This window comes from Halictus rubicundus, chromosome 1 (genome assembly GCF_050948215.1).
Source record: "Halictus rubicundus isolate RS-2024b chromosome 1, iyHalRubi1_principal, whole genome shotgun sequence".
Lineage (NCBI taxonomy): Eukaryota > Metazoa > Arthropoda > Insecta > Hymenoptera > Halictidae > Halictus > Halictus rubicundus.
In genome coordinates, this window is record NC_135149.1 from 12,109,765 (window position 1) to 12,126,317 (window position 16,553).

At 45.1% G+C, this 16,553-nt stretch overlaps 2 protein-coding genes across 8 annotated transcripts in view; one reads left to right on the plus strand and one right to left on the minus strand.

Moving 5' to 3' along the window:
• The window catches only part of By (focal adhesion protein tensin), a 247,087-nt gene that overhangs the window by 35,869 nt on the left and 194,665 nt on the right, over positions 1-16,553 (plus strand). The window lies entirely within an intron of this gene.
• LOC143354343 (putative sodium-dependent multivitamin transporter) lies at positions 6,591-13,467 on the minus strand. The gene is made up of 7 exons (XM_076788356.1): positions 13,249-13,467; positions 12,112-12,237; positions 10,979-11,200; positions 9,979-10,322; positions 9,806-9,925; positions 9,029-9,703; positions 6,591-7,175 (listed from the first exon to the last, which is right to left on the minus strand). Exons 1-7 carry the CDS (start codon positions 13,252-13,254, stop codon positions 6,899-6,901), a joined length of 1,770 nt encoding a protein of 589 aa, XP_076644471.1. The 5' UTR covers positions 13,255-13,467; the 3' UTR covers positions 6,591-6,898.

Below are 16,553 nucleotides of genomic sequence, written 5' to 3' on the forward strand. Positions count from 1 at the left end.
GAGAAACAGAACCGTCGCGTTACGTCGCGGGGAATCGTAAAGAACGAGTGGCACGAACGAGAGGGGAAAGGACAAGGCAGCGTCGATGATCAAGATCGAGCCGAAGAGTATCCTCCGGAGGGCACACGAAGCGGATCGAGGAGGTCGAAGCGGGGAGGAACGGCCGTGATTTCAATTTTAAATGCGACCGAGAAGAGAGAGGAGAGAATGCTTCAAAAGTTCGAACGGCTATTGTACAGAGGCCTCATACGTATGTGCATCCTATCGGACAGTCGTTGGTGCTTCCTGAAGAACGGCCGCTTCCTCTGCGATTTTTTCGCGAACGCCGTCAACCCCGACGTTTTGACCCCGTTATTGGATTCTCTAAAGGCTTTTCTTGGCTGTTGATCGTTCAAGGTAGCTTTGCTTGTCAGGGAAATGTACTGCAGACGATTCTGTTGGCCATTGTTCTGGAAATCGGTTCATTTGCTCACGTACAGCGAGAAGAATCCTCTCTACAAATTCCACTGTTAGCTCATCAATGAAATTCCTCATTTCCTCGAACTATCTTAGACTCGGGAATAAATGCCTTCCCCCAATGAAAATGTCCCTTACGACAAAATTTCTAGAAAAATTGTACCAAACGATGATCTACTCATTAATTCTGGCGATCACTAGGTTTTATGCATTTATGGCGAAAATCAGTAGGAAAAAATAGAAAGGAACATCGGACGAATCTATTATTACTCTGGTACCTTACTTGCGACCTATCAAAATGATTAGAAATCAATTTTAATGCGACTCCCTTTCCTCGTTATCGACGCGGATAACGAGGATTCTTCTTTTGCACAAAGATCCGCTGTCTAGTGAGGGCCGATCGCCAAGCAACATTTCACACGGCCGTCGTCGGCGAATCTGTGTCGCCGAGACCGTAACCAACAGTCGACGAGACAGTAGCTCTCGCAGAGCCGAGATTGCTACCATATCCCGAAGGCCGGGTCCACTAGGCGGTTTTGCGGTTAAATCAGCGCGGGCAGCGAACGCTATCCGGCCGCGTCGAGTCGGCACGACCGACGAAGACGAAAAGGACGACGACTTCTGTATACTTCTCCGAACATAAGTCGCCGGGCGTTTTGCTCGTTTTTGCCGCGGCTAGGTGCCGCGCCACGGCTACGAGATCCCATGGATCTGACGCAAGATGGATATCGTATTCCCTATAATGCATAGCCGGCCGTATCGTGAATTCCGCAGAGAAGAAGCTGCTCGCCGGACGCTCGCGCACGAACTGTCTTTTGCATAGGTTATCGTGGAAGACCCAGGATACGGAGCTGCATTCTTTTCTGCCATCCCCCTCCTACCCTTCCCCTCCCCCCGTCCTGGTCAAAGAACAACCGACTTTCCGATCCACGGCGAAACCGGCTACCTTTTCCACGTCGTGGCGCCTGTTTCCGTAAACCATTCGGAATTTCTATGCCGAGCGAGGAATCCCGAAGAGCCGCCGACGGAATCCGCTGTAAACTTTCGTTTAACCAACCAATTATCCTTCGAGCTATCGGCAGCCATCAGGATATCCTCCGCGGGTGACTCTTCCCCGGCGAGCTTTCGGGATCCCGGCGAAACGACCAACAGCTGCAAATAAACGAAATTTTCTGCGAATTGAGGAAACGAAGCGAGATATGCGGCGATAAAAATTTTTTCGAGGTCTCCGGCAGTTTCTCTTTCATTTATTGGATACTAAAATATCGGATATTGAAAACTCATAGCCGATAAATCCGGGTTCATGTTTCTCTTTCAGGAAGTCCGGACAATTATCGGCGAGTTGGAGATGTTCGGGTATAGTTTTCAGTGTGACCGGAGGTCGTAAATTTTAGAATGTTTTCCTGTTGGAATTTCTGTCTGAGAGCTGGAATTGAAGGTGCTCGAAGGAATTGATGGTACTTTATGGATGAACAGTGAAGCCGGGATATACGTCGCCAAGACTTCTGAGTTAGCCGACGCGGAATTATCCCCACTACTGCGGGGTTACCCCGCAAGGGGCCGAGAAGCTCGAGAGCCGCCGCTGCCGAGGAGTGTGAACATAACAGGGTCTCGTCGGCAGCATTTCTCCGCTGCAACTTCGACAGATAACTCATAGGACACACAAATTACGACGTGTTTACGGACCGCGGTGACTATTACTGTTCTTTTCTACGTTCGGTACCGCATCAACGAATAGTGTCCCGACGACGACAAGAACCGGCCTGTTGACATATAACGCGGATTCACTGTATTTGTTGAAAAAGAATCGGGAAAGCAATCCGTATAATGGAAAAAGCTCGGACAAAAATCGGTCGATTCTAAGGGAAAGTTTGAATTAGTTTTCGAACGTGTTTTTTTTTTTAAGAATTCTTGAATGTGCGAGGGCTTGAATTGATCTTTCTGATAAGAGCATTTAGATTCATTTCGCAGTAGCCATTTGTTGGAAGATATGGCTTCTTTCGAGTAGCTCTATGAAAAACTGTCCCTGGAACTCCAGAATACGCTGCGAAGCGTAAGTAGTCCTTGTTGGTTGGTCGGCTTCGTGAACGGGTAGTTTGAAAGGCAGCCTCGATGGTGGTCAACGATCCGCCCCTGGCTGTGCAGCTGATACTTCCATCTGCCGCGATCTTATTGCCCTCCCGCGCTTATTCGTCGGCGCATTTGTTCGTACTTTGTCGGCGCGGTCGTTACACCAGGAGGTGTTCGATGTATCGGCCTCGATCGGTGCATTGTTCGGCACCGTTTACAACGGTGGTCACGCAACGGATGCACCGGAGCCCCTTGCATCGACCAGCAGAGCCGGTCGCAGCCGTTCCTCAACGCTCTCAAACTTAACACTAACCTGCGAATCTTCGCGCCGAACAATGATTCTCCAAGTCAATTCTAGATAACAGAAATCAAATTATACATGGTCTGCGGATTTTTATGCAAAATAAAAATTCTCCAATGCAATTCCAGGGAACAGAAATCAAATTATGCATGGTCTGCGGATTTTTATACAAAATAAAAATTCCCCAATTCAATTTGGGGAAATAGAAATTAAATTATACATAGTCGGCGGATTTTTATACAAAATAAAAATTCCCCAATGCAGTTCTAGGGAACAGAAATGTGTCTTCTTCAATTCGGGGGGAACAGAAATAAAATTAAATTTATTTGTTACTTCTTCCGATGTTCTCTGTGGTTGTGTATAGTTTATTCATTTTAAAGTCCACAATCTGCTTGCAGCACAGCCACTTAAAAATTATACACCACGCATTCAGCACATTTGATAGACGAGAACTGGTCGATGCCTGTTTGCACAACTTCCTCGCAGCCTGGAAGAAGACAAATACTTCGCAGCAGCGGGCAAAGTGCTAAATAAATGTTATTGGAAGCAACAGGTCCGATAAGTAGTTGTTATCGTAGCAAATGGCTCAAATATTGAACATCTCGCGATGGAGCAGGTTGTTTCAACAAAATGGCAGAACGTTGGGTGTATTGTTAGAGGATTTTCAGCGCGCGAGAGGTTTCGGAGAGTGTACGGTTCACGGGAGATCGTTCTGCAACATCCGCAGGGTTCATAAACTGTGGGAGAAGAAATGGCCCCCTCGATCATGCGGATATCCGCGATGATGCCGGCAGTTCAAATCCGTCCGATTCGAGAGAAAGGTCGCTACAGTGACAATTAGGTATTCTATGGACTCGCGTCCCCGCAACTTCTGTATATTCATCGTGGGAGGGAGATTTACAGCGTCCGGGAAGCGTGTAAACCCGATGCCCGGATCTCGTGTGATCTCGGCGAATGCGGTGAATGCTGTTTTCCGACGAGAACACCGTTCCCCGAGAGCCCGGGAGCTTCTCGTGATCGAAGCATGCAATTAAGTTTCGTGGAAGCGACGTTTCGATACGTAAATAACGTGTTTTATGACGCCGAAGACGCCGAAGACGCCGGCGAGCATGCCGCGTCCCACGAACACTTGTAAATCATTGGTTCGTTACGTGGGATTAAATTCTGCCGGGCCTTTTCAGCGATTGAAATTATGCGAGCCTGTCCTCTTATTTCTTTGACTGGTCCGCAACAAGCTGCAGCTTCTCGCACCGAAGAACCAGGAAAAAGGTGCGATTTTTAGGCCCATTACATTAGTTGTCGCTCATTGCATTTAACATTGTTTTTTTGAGGTTGGTGTCTGATTGATTAATATTGCATATCTAGTGGTGCTTGTAGAATTTGATTGAATTTGTTACCTATTTTAGAAACTGTCACATATTGCATATTCATAGCCGGAAAAGAATAATTTTCTAGGGCTTATATTTTGTTTAATATTTAATTGTTTTATTAACATTGTATAATATCCAGAGATGCTTGTTTGATTTTATGGGATTTTAGAAATGTCCCCAAATATTTTTTATTTATCTTTCAAAAGGAAATGTTTCTGGGATCTAAAAAGGTTCATTTCGGGTGATCATGCGAGTTTTGAAAATCGGACAGAGTTTTCTACTATCTTCAGAACATTCTTCCTGTATACTATAAAAATAAAATAACAGTTCCTCCCTGCTTGAACGTGTAACCTTTAATCGCTTTAACGAGGTGGGATAGGGGTCTGTGTAAACATCATATCGGATATTACATCCAAGAACCATGTTCTCACGGGTTCCCTTTTTCAAGGACCATTTATGGGTGTGCCTGCGTCAACACACGATCATAAGACCACGCAGGGACTCCTCCAAAATTGATCCATTTCCGACTGCATCCCCTAAGACGTCAAACCCCGATAATCACAATTTTCCCATAAACCAAACAACACACCCAATAAACATACTAAAACGTGGTCAAAATGACCGGTCCTTAAAAAAACTTATTGTTAATACATTGAACGTAATTAGATAATAGTCAATTTGTTGCTGAATGAATTAGTAGATGAACAACTTCCATAAAATGACGATACAAATTTATTTTCATATAATTTCGATTATTCAAAAAATACTGCGATGCTCTCTCTCCTCAATTTGCAAACTTAAGAGTACTTGAACATCATTTTAAAAATTACACAAATATCATGCAATATTTTCTGAATGTTCAGTCTGCAGTTGACACTGTACTGAACAATTGAACGAACCATATGTCAGAAATTAACTAAAGATACTTAAAAATATTTAAAAAATTTAAAAAATGCACAGACCTCTTGCAATACTTCGTGAATATATTCTAGCATACTCTAGCTCCAATCAACGCCATATTATACAACCGTAGGAAGTATTCAAAGCCAAGGCCATCAGTGATCGAGAGACGAAGATCATTGGAGATTTACTAACAATTACTTTTTCAGGGTCCCGACACAGGACACTTTTAATTCAGGGTGTTTCGGAACCACGAACAAGAGTGATCCTCAGTCAGCCACGCCCAAAAAAGTCGAGATCGATGACGCGCAATAGCGAACAGCTCGAGCACCATGGGAAATAGATCGGCTGTTTCGACTCGTTTAAAAACGTCACCATAATTTCCCGCACTCGCAACGACACCGACGGCTTTTAATTCCCGGATAGGCGTCGCTCGATGCGTCAACGTGGCTTGTCCCCCCCCCCCCGGAATTTATCCCCAATTTACGCGATGAAATTCAGCAAGCTCCGTGCTTGAACGCGCGCGCGCGCGAACGGACTGCAATTAAACGAATTATAAAGCCGTGTTCCCGGTATCCGGGACCGACTCGAGACAATTAAGCGCGATAAATTACTGCAGTTCCGCTTCCGCAAACAGTGCGAACGATCGTTACCGGTTCCAGCATAATGGCGGGCCGATTTTTTGTTAGGATCCTTTCTAGGGAGTTCAATTGGGGGACGGTTTCGCGATGAAAGGATCAATCTATTACCGGTCGCGTCGCGTGTCTTTCAGCGACAATAACGTCGACCGCTCGAATCAGGTTTAATTAAGCTGGTTAGAGGTGTTCACGCCTGCGAACGAGCATGATCGCGCGGCGGATAAGTCACGCCAATTTTCGGCGCGGTTCCACACTTCTCTGACCCACATGGCGAACATTATTCGCGCGATAGCTCATATCCTTTTTCCGGCGGTGGAGACTCGTTGCACGCGTCTAAGCGCCGCATCGTAACGTTGCAGACCAAAGAAGACGAATTTCAGAAACTGGTTGCACGCTCTCTGTCACCTGCATTGTGTTATCGCGGCGGCTCCCTCGCTGCTAATGGAATCGGGACCTGAGTGCACGATCAACGACGACAACGTGTACACTCGTTTACTAATTAAATCTTTAATCGGCTACGGAGAGATTGCCACCGGCGCGCGAAGGTATGCGATCGTTTCAACGTGGAATCGATGTAATTGCGGTTCTGTCGTTTTAATTGCGATGGAGGTCATTTTGCCGGAAGCGGGATTTTAATGATCGTGATTTCTTGAGAATTGATGAAAATTGATAAAAGAATCGATGCGAATTACATTTCATGTAACATGTATTTCGATGTTGGAATTCAACGACACACACGTAGACACATTCATGTATACACCGGTGAAGAAAGATGTCGACTCTTTTGACCTGCACTTTCGCAATCCACAAAGTTGTCGTTTTATTGTTACTCAACGTATGAAGATATTTTGTTAAGCACTAGGAAATAAATAAGGTTATTGTCTGTAGTAAAGAATATAATCCAAGAAATGTTACAGAGAACGTTGGACGGCGTAACCTTACCTTGTGAAAATGTTTTGTCAAATGTGACGCACCTTCTTGATGATATATTAAAACAATTTAACAGAAGAAAATCGAGTATTCTCTGTGTACCATGACTTTGAACAACAAAGCGTATGAGATTATTTTGAGACTATCTTTGAGTAAACTGCGAGACTGCAGACGGCGGTGGTGAACGTGTTAAATGATTTATTAGATCTATGGTTTGTATGATTAGCGTTGCTCTAATCTTGTTTGTCCGGACCTTGGTGAGGTTCTCTGTATTGCAATATGAACAATTGGTTTGTTGCTTTCTTCTCATCTTCTCTTCTTCGTTTAACCTTCGCTGCCAAAGAAGGAATGAGTAAATCAGGATCTGGTATGCAGGAGTACTTCGGGAAGAACTTGTTGACAATCAGACTTGCCACGTAGCCCGTGACAACGGTAATGAACGTGCCAAGGGGAAGGTATAGTGCGTACGAAATACGGTATATGTATGGCACAGCGACTTCTTCGGGTGGCCTGCAAATTAAAGCGTAATTAACTCCCCTTGACCTAATGTCGATTTTTGATTCCGTAAATCTTTGTTTCGTTCGAATTTTCTATGAAACTCTGGTGTGTATGGACCGTGGTATAATTTTAAAGTTCTTTAGAATAGGGACGTTCAACTTCATGCAATATTTGTTTAGGTAAGACTTGAGAGAACGCTTTCCCATTCCTTTAGACACATGACCTACGCCATTCTATTCGTTTTGACATGCTGAACACAAAATGCACGTCATTTTTGGTGCAAATGAATAGTTTTCGAGATATTCGCGAAAATCTACCGCAACTACTACATGAATCCTGCGTGTACCTACGCGTCCGTGATGGCGCGCCGCGACGTGTATGCAGCATACAAAACAAAAGTGGCTTCAAACATGCTTCGTCCCCTGTTTGCTCATTGTTTTGCGAAATAGCGATAACAAGAGGGGACAAATATTCTAAAAAAATTTGGAATGCTTAGGATTCGTAAGAAATGGTAACTTCAAGTCTAACCTTCCCTTCGCCTAAAATCCCTAACCCTAAAGTCACCGTTCAACAAACGAAAAATTTCCACCCGAAAACGAAACTGTAGGAAACGTATTAATTGCGCGAAGAAAAAGCGTATTGAGAACGCGAAAAGTGCGATCCCGTTGTCGGGATCGCACCGGAGAAAGCAGCAGCGATAGTGGCTGGCCGAGTACAATTTCCAAGGAAGCGGTAATCACAGTTTATTAACGTAGCAATTAGCCAACATCGTGGGAAACGATGAATAGTAAGTTTTATCGTTTTATGAGAAAGCGAGCACGCCGAAAAGAAATCAGGCTAGGGTTCTAGAGGGAAGCAATCACGAGTCTCTTAACAGATTATTGCTACCGCGGGATCAACTCCACGCCCATGCTATCGTAGAATGCATTAAAAACATGATAACGTATCCTAGAACGAGCCGGCTGTAATTTATATTCCAATTACAAATCCGCGCGCTGCGCGCGCCTTTATCGTCCGAAGAAATCATCCGTTTCCGATAAATTTGCCAGCTACGGTATCGATTACCAGTCCTCGGGGCCCCTCGAAAACGCTATCGATACTTAGGATCTCTCGGCTCTCTCGGCGCCGAAACGTTTCACCAACTTTCTTTCTTTCGGCCCTCGTTTTTCTCGATTTTTTGCACGGTAACGTTCCTACTAAATCGCTTAGGCGGCCCCAGTATGGTTCCCGAGGCACGAAAGGAACTCGATCGAGCAACATTTATCAGGCCGATTAGCTGTTCATGGAAAAATCAGCTAAGATACCGACCGTACATTCCAGGGAAAACGTAAAAGCAGCAAGCCGTTTCCCACGGAAACATTAAACCGAGAAATTGCTTGCATTTCCCTGTGCATTGACAAGTTTCATCGATTCTTTCATAATGTAGAACCGTTTTCGAACAAATCAGAACCTGATCAGAAAGAATGCGATTCATTTAATTGTAACTGTAATTCCGACCCGTTCGTATCTTGTTTATATTCTTGTTGGGAACTGGTAACGCGACTTCGAATTATTATTTCCTAATAATAAAAGCAGAAAATAATTGCAGACCACAGACTCATTGAGCATAGTGAACACATCAGAGGTTAATAGCTCGAAGAAACCACAGACTTTTATAAGAAGAATGACCAAAGGAAGCTCAAAGACGAATCTCGCTGTTCCTCTGCACAGAATGCCCCGAGTGGGCGTGGCTTGACCTCCCCCCAGTGGGAGTGGCTTGGCCCAAGTAGGCATGGCCAGCCCGCCACATTACCTCGCGGGGAAAACCGAACAAAATCCTAAAATCGCTTCGTCCAACGTTTCCAAAAAATTCAAGATCAACTTACAGAACAGAAGCTATGGTCGTGGACGCGACAACATCAAGGAGAGTAGTATTGTCGCATCCGTGCACATGCAGTGGAAGGTTGGTCGCTTCATTCGGAGCCCCAGAGGTGATCACGATCAGAGGAATGACCGCCATAAGCTGTCCGAAAATGGCTCCGATCTCATTGGCAGTTTCGGTGAACATTCCCAAAGTGAAAACCCCAACAACCGGTCCACCCACCACCCCCATAAGCCCCAAAGCCAAGTTAACTATCGATCCCAGTGATTTGCAGACGAAGGCAAAGCCTATGGATATCGCGCCAAAGCTTAGCGCGAGCAGTTTGCCTATCTTGGTCGCTCTCTCGTTCGACAGCTCGATATTGAATTTCTTGCACACTGGCTTTATGTAGTCCTCCAACGTGATCACAGCCAGGGAATTGATCGTGGCTGATATGGTGGATAGGGTAGCGCTGAATATCCCGGCGATCAGAAGTCCAGTGGTTCCTGGGTACTGGCTCATTTTATCCGACGCGAAGTATGGCAGGATCTTGTCGAAGGACGAGATCTTGCCGGCTGTGACCGGGTCGCAGCTCTCGTAAACTGCGAACAGGATCACGCCGCAGAACGCTGCGAGGCTCATCATGGTTGCAGTCAGAAAGGCGCAAATGATCAGGGCGTAGATGGCTGTGTTCAGGTTCCTGAATTTCGGAGCGAATATCAGAGAGTTAGCATAATCAAAAAGTTTACAGGCCGGTAGGATTATCGGTTTCGTTCTAAAAATCGTTCAATGGACTTCGTACTTTGCAGTGAGGCACCGCTGCACCTGGACCTGGCTGACACCGTACAGCAGCACGTTTAGGCATACGCTACTGATTAGCAAGTTCCAGGTAGTGTGTCGTATGGTCGGATCGAGCCTGAAACTGTGTTGCGGTCAGTTAGGATACAGGTTCTACGGGTTCAATGAGGCCCTTACTCGTAAAACTTTAGGCGACCGAAACGAGAAGCGATGTCCCAAGCACCGTACAGTCCGCCGTCGACGTTGCTGAGCGCGATTCCCATCGCGCATGACATGCCGATGACTATCAGCCCTGCTTGAAGAATGTCTGTGATCAGGACGGCCTTGATACCACCTAGCGTTGAGTAGAACGTACAGACACATCCGATCACCAGGATACTCGTGTCCCCAGAAAGTCCTGCGGTCGCTTCTAACGCTAACGCAGGTGCGAACGTTGCTATCGCGGTGTACAGTGTCAAATGAACGGTGTTCACTATACTCGTTGCCGTCTTCACGCTGCTACCAAACCGTTTCTCCAAATACTGAAAAATATAGAGCCACATTTCACTTCGGGAACGACGTATGCTGACAATTGATTCGATTTATTTGAGCACTGAGAAGTAGAGCAACAATTAAAATATTTCTTGCAGATTATTCGCTTAATTTAGTTTATTCAACACTCCTGAGCGTACTTTACCGTCAGTGTACAGTAAAAGATCAGTAAACTGTGCTTCAGTCGAAGTATAGTCAGATCGGAGATATTGAGGGGAAAAGAGTTACCTCCTCTCAGGTATTAGTCACGTGACATTACGACACGTGCAGGAAGGAGATGGAACGCGTCACGTGACCGGTCCGTGGCGGAAGTGGGGATTGTTGGGGGATACACGCCGCCGTACGAGTAAGGTGGAGTGGGAGGAAAGTCTCGATCTGGTCACACGACTATTCGTACGTTCATATTTTAATTCTTGTATGGTGGGACCATACTGGGTCCATTTTGACCGAGAGTTAAAGAAACTCTAAACTAACTCTAGCTAGATCAATTAGCTGCTAGATTCGACAGGAAAGTCAACTAGGTTCAATTAGATCAACGTTAAAAGAAGTAGTCCTAGAAATATGAAAAAAGGTGTATAAAGATGTAACGAATGCCTATGAAATAGTCGAAAATGCCGTTTAGAGCATGATCGATTAGTCAACTCACCTCGTAGACGCTTAAGGTATTACTTTTATTGAAGACGGGCAGATAAAACATTATGATAAGAGGCAAGCTGACAAAAAATCCACTGGTTAGCATTATGAATATGATTCCATGGGAATAAGTCTCTGCAGAGAATCCGATCATCGAAATCCCTGACACGAACGACACTGACAGTCCTATTGCCAGAGTGATTACGCCTACTGATCGATCCGCTACGAAGTATTCCTGCAATGACAGTAATGTTAACGATACCCGCGAATGCAGGTGTCGACCAATTGTGTGCGGGGCCAACACGATTTACATTTGACACGATTCTCGACTGATCATTCTGTCTCCCATTTCTAAGAGTCGTGGCACTCGAGTGAGATAAGTGCTAATACGTTTCCAAATTTTAAAGTGTCACAACGACAGTTTGTGCAGCAAACGCCAAAAAAGTTAGAGCACGACACCCATTTCTGTCGTCAAAGCAAGGATTAACCACTTAAATTTTTAATTTTAAAAAATGTCGCAAACGACATTACATATAGTTTTTACGCCATTTTTTTACACGTAGAAAATAAAAAGCTATTAATTACCGATAACGTCAACTTTCTTCATACGATTTTCGCGGTCATCACTCTCGAATGTCTCTCTGAAAAATTGAAGTCTGCAGGTCGCGTTGAAGCGTTTCACGGCGCAAACAATGGTCGACAAGGTGCAAAAGCATGTGTTCAGGTCGCGAAGGGTATCGCTCATCGATCTCCCCGTTCGAACTTGTCAGATCGCAGCCGATCAATCGCGGCCATTGTTATTATCGGCGTTGATTGAAGTGCGAGCAGACACTTCTCGTCCGTGGTATCCCCTCGAATTGTAATAACGATTTCCTTAATCGACCCGCCTCGTCGGGCTCCGCCGTGGTAACCCGATAAATTAATAGCCGGCCGATAGTTGGCAATTTGTGTCGATAGCAATATTTATCGGCCGGCGCGATCGATCGGCTTGATAACCGGTGAAAGATCTCCCCGGCAAACGGTGATCTAAGAACGTGTGCCATGGGGTCCGGCCGCGCGAATCGAGCGCAGTTTATCGCGGATATTGGATCGGGCCCGGCCGGCGACTCGATCGTCCGTGGCGAAATTAATTTTCCAGAGCTTAACCTCCATTGTGCGTTGCTTGCCACCGGTGAATCGGTAGTAGAGCCCGATCAGCGTCGAGATCAACAGCATTGCGCCGATGACAAGATAATCCGGCAGTTGCAGCGTCGATGCGCCGCTCGTCGAGTCCTGCAAACGAAACGCTTCTTTCTCGTATTCGCCTTTGTAGATCGTCCAGCGATCGAACTGACCCCTTCGATCGAGTTTCTCCAATTATAGTAGGATAGTTTAGTCGATATTTCTTGGGTGGGCTACCAGGTTGTTTCTGTCGTTTGTGGAAAATTCGGGGAATTTAAGGAATTCAATTTTCATGGAAGAAAGACAATCCGGTCTATAATAGTATCATATTTTGGAAGAAAGATCCAGGGACAATACTCTTCATCTCCGAGCCCCATCTAATTTGTAATCACAAATTACAACAATTTGGAAGCTCGCAGCCACGTGCAACAGAAATTGTACTCGAGAACTGCAGTTTAATAGCGTGTAATAATTTCAAAGCTCTAAATTAATTCTACGTGCAATAGAACCCTCCCCGCAGCTTCAAGACTCAGTACAAAGAGTTTCAGAATTGCGATATAGTAGTCCTGCTACTTAATAAGCTCACCCTGGACCTCCTCTCTGTTTATTTATAATAACAAATTATAATAACTTAGAAGTTCTGTTTTAGTCCCACGCAAAAATTCTTTCTTCAGGAATGGATCTCACAGTCAAAGGTTCAAAAATCTTTTTAGTAGCCTTGCTTCTCTACAAGCTCGTTGTTGGTACCCACCCTTTTTATAATAATGCATCATAATAAAGCTACACGATCTAAAAACAGATTCTACAATCTCAGAGATGATTCTAGCGATAAAAATCTCAAGTATTACGATTTAGTAACCTTGCTTCTCGATAAGTTCTCCCTCGGGCCAGACTGTAGATCATATCCACGAGGCATTTCCACTTTAATATCTAGCACGTCGCATTGTAACACAATCCGATAAGCTGATAGACCTCTGTTACTGTTCTCCGACCATGCGTGAAAACGCTTTCAAATTGATTGACAGACCCGAAGTGCAATTTTCCCGCGTTCTCGAGTCGCGGGGTGCAAAGACCGTGTTCGCCAAACGAGTTTTCAACGTTTCCACGCGTAAAGTTACTCACGCTCATTCTGCGGGATCCACCGGAACGCGCGATACCATCGACTCCGCGATGCACAGGAGAAATTCGATATCTCGAGGTTATTTCCTCCTGTAGATAGAGCACGACGAGACGGCGATCAAGCACAATGAAAGAGAAGCTACGGACACGTACTGGACTGTCGAGGACTGGTCAGCCGAGTGTTTTCTGGCCGAGTGTCGACGTTAAAAGGACGCGTGCAACCACTGACAAGATCCCTCCGTTACGTAAAGGCTGGCTCAGCATCTTTCTTGCGGAATGCACGCGAGCCGTGGGTGTCCGGAAGAACGCGCAAACGACGTGTGACGTGAATATCGGACACCAGAAACCCTGGTCTGCACGAGACACTTATTTTCTCGAATTTTATTGGTGTGACAACGTGCCGGTAATTTTTTTGGTTCCTCTTACAGCGATCCTGAAATATTTTCTTCGATTTTGTGATGATCCGCAGATTTATTTTCTACTTCTACAGAAAGGAAACTGTTCCGTGACGTTTTCTTGCAGAGGAGTGCAAGGCAATCGTATTTAAAGTCAAGGTAATTTTTGTCCACAAAATGATCTTAAATTTTTCTTTTAAAGGGGAATAATCGTAAAAGCTAGTTTGAAATTTCTAGAACGTTTCCGCTGTTCTCTCCGGCAAAGGACTGCAAGGTAATCGTATTTAAACCTACGTAGAATACGAATGTTCAAAAGAGAGATACGCTTGCGGTTTTCTTCAGTCTTCCGAATAATTATGAAAGTAAAGTTCGCGGGACGTCCTCTCTAATTGTCTTGCAGAATGATTATTCTTGAGCCTGTACGAAACCCTCCAATATTATTGAAAGGATAATTATCCAGGATACATCCAAGAGGTTTTCCACAGGCTTTGAGAACCACACCGTCGTGCAAACGACAAACAGCATCCCGACGCACAAAGATGCAAATTTGCTCTTTCCTCGCGGCTGGAAACCGCAGCGTTGACAGAGCCGAAGAAGGATCGATCTCTCTCGGGTCACGTCAGCCTTATCTCGGTCGCAAATTGAAAAATCGGTCTCGTAATTTAATGACTGTTTAATTATGTAAATCCCCGTCTGTCGTTCGTTATCCTTGCGAAAGAACCAGTTCGGTTTTCATCGGACCGCAGGGCCCGACGAGAAATTGAGCGTCACGAATAATTAATCTCGTAAAGGTTAATGAATTCAGGATAAAAGACGGATATTTCTCTGTGGCGGCGAATTTCTACCGCGAAGTAGCCCGATCAAAGGCTCGCCAGAATGGAATATCGGGTCGCCTATCGGTCAGAAGCACAATCGAGTGACGTCGAACCCTTTGGCTTTACTGTAGTTTAATTGGAGGCGAAAAAGGACACAAAGTTCTTTGGACGGACGAACCACGAGTAGGAAACGAAATCGTTTGTGGAGTCCGGATATTCTACGCCGTTGTCGCGACGGCATTGCCTGACAATTATCCGTAAGACGGTAGCTGCTGGCTGTAACGTAATTTCCTAGTATTATGAACCACGATCGAGGAACCATCGTGTATCATTCCGAGAAGGGAGCCGCGGGAATGCGCCAACAGTGGGAATTCCGTCATTCAGGCGACCGATCGATCTTTATCGAGACCCCGCACAATGGGGAACCGAAGTACCAACGTAAACGAGCGACCAAAGCATCGATATCGGGCTCGATATCACCTGAAATAACGAGATCTTTTCAAATCCATAGGGTGTTTGACAGCGACACTATACTAGCGCACCATGTCACTCCACAACATTAAAGAACTCCTGAATCGTTACCGAACTATTGGAGATCTTTGAACGTCTGCAACTTCGTGTAAAAAAAAAATCGTAGAATATATTTTCTTAGCTCATTTTAAAGCGTGAAGTCTCTGCCTTAATTTCCGTGAACGCTGATTTTTTTACACGCTAGATACAAACACTGATCACACATTAAGCCCTAGGGATATTTTGCATTTTTCCGATACCGATTTCACCCACTAAAGTGAGCAGAATATTTTAAGATTTTTCTACACGAATGTACACCGGTTCAAACATCTATGAGGATCGATAGTTCAATGTTCCTTTAATTTAGTAGGGTAGCGTAGCGGTGGAATATTTTCTGGATTTTTATCAGCGGGTAATTAGCATTTCATTTACATTGCTCTAGACGTCAAGCTTGTTACAACTCGCGTGATTCATGTTCTTGATACCACTTTGAATTTTTCGATCGGGAAAGCGACACGATTTTAATAAATGTCGCGTGTCACTGGCGGTCGCGCGTGATTAATGCAAATTGATTTCGCGCGTTCCTTTTTCAGCCACCGATTCCGAGTGAAAACGATTCGTCAATTTATTACTCGTAGATTAATATAATTTTCCGTTCAGAGATAAGTAGAAAAACGCTCGGTGGAATTAACGGAATTACTCGATGGCGAGAGCGGGCCAGTTAACACTTGACACGCACCGCGATTTGCCGGGCACGAATTTATTTCCGCCGCGGGTAATTGCACTGTGGATACCAGCGGAGGTTAATAGAGACTGTCGTCCAATTTTCGACATTGTTACTTGACCGTTGACTGGCTCGTTTCACGTACGCACGCTGCCGACGGAGAAGAAAGACGCGCGGACCCCGGTGAAAGAGGAGAAAAGGAGGAGCCCCGTAAGTGGTGAATTCCCGTCATTAAGTCGTTAGCGGGGACGACAGCAGGCTAACAGTCGGTTAACTGGCTGCTGAACTTGATCGACCAATCGTTGACCCCCAGCACACGATCGACATTCGCCATGTGTTGCTTGACTTCACCCTCGATTGCCTTCAACCCCATAATGTTGCTCCTCCGAAGCCCGGCATCTCTGTTCTGATACGCGATCCTCGACCAACATCTGCAAGAAGAAACACAACAAAATCATTCATTGTTCCATTCGGATACATTTTCTTTGAACAACATTAGTTTTTCGCACAAAGTCACAGGAGTTCAAAGTTGACTGAAGGAGATCAGCGTTCCGTTGATTTTGCTGTGTAGTGTAGCGTGTCCTGAGATCTATTAATTTCCAGCTATGGTTTATACATTTTGAATAACAATTATGAAATAATCGCTGCTAGCGTAGTATTCAAATTATCAGCACCACCGCTTTCCACTGCAAAAGGTACGCTGTTTCGCTAAATGCTCGACGATGGTCCTCACCAGCGAGCAAATAGAGAGGAATCGCCCTCGCTATAGAAAATCATGATTCGTGTAAGTATAACTGGGACACAAATAGATATTTATCGGATCCTCTTTCTCCAGTCTAATAGATCGACGCTGCAGATATTTGC

Coding starts and splice junctions, on each gene's coding strand:
- LOC143354343 (XM_076788356.1), bottom strand. Junction 11,201..12,111: donor GCAAGCAACGCACAATGGAG/GTTAAGCTCTGG, acceptor CTGTCATTGCAG/GAATACTTCGTAGCGGATCG. Junction 9,704..9,805: donor CAGCGGTGCCTCACTGCAAA/GTACGAAGTCCA, acceptor TCCGAAATTCAG/GAACCTGAACACAGCCATCT.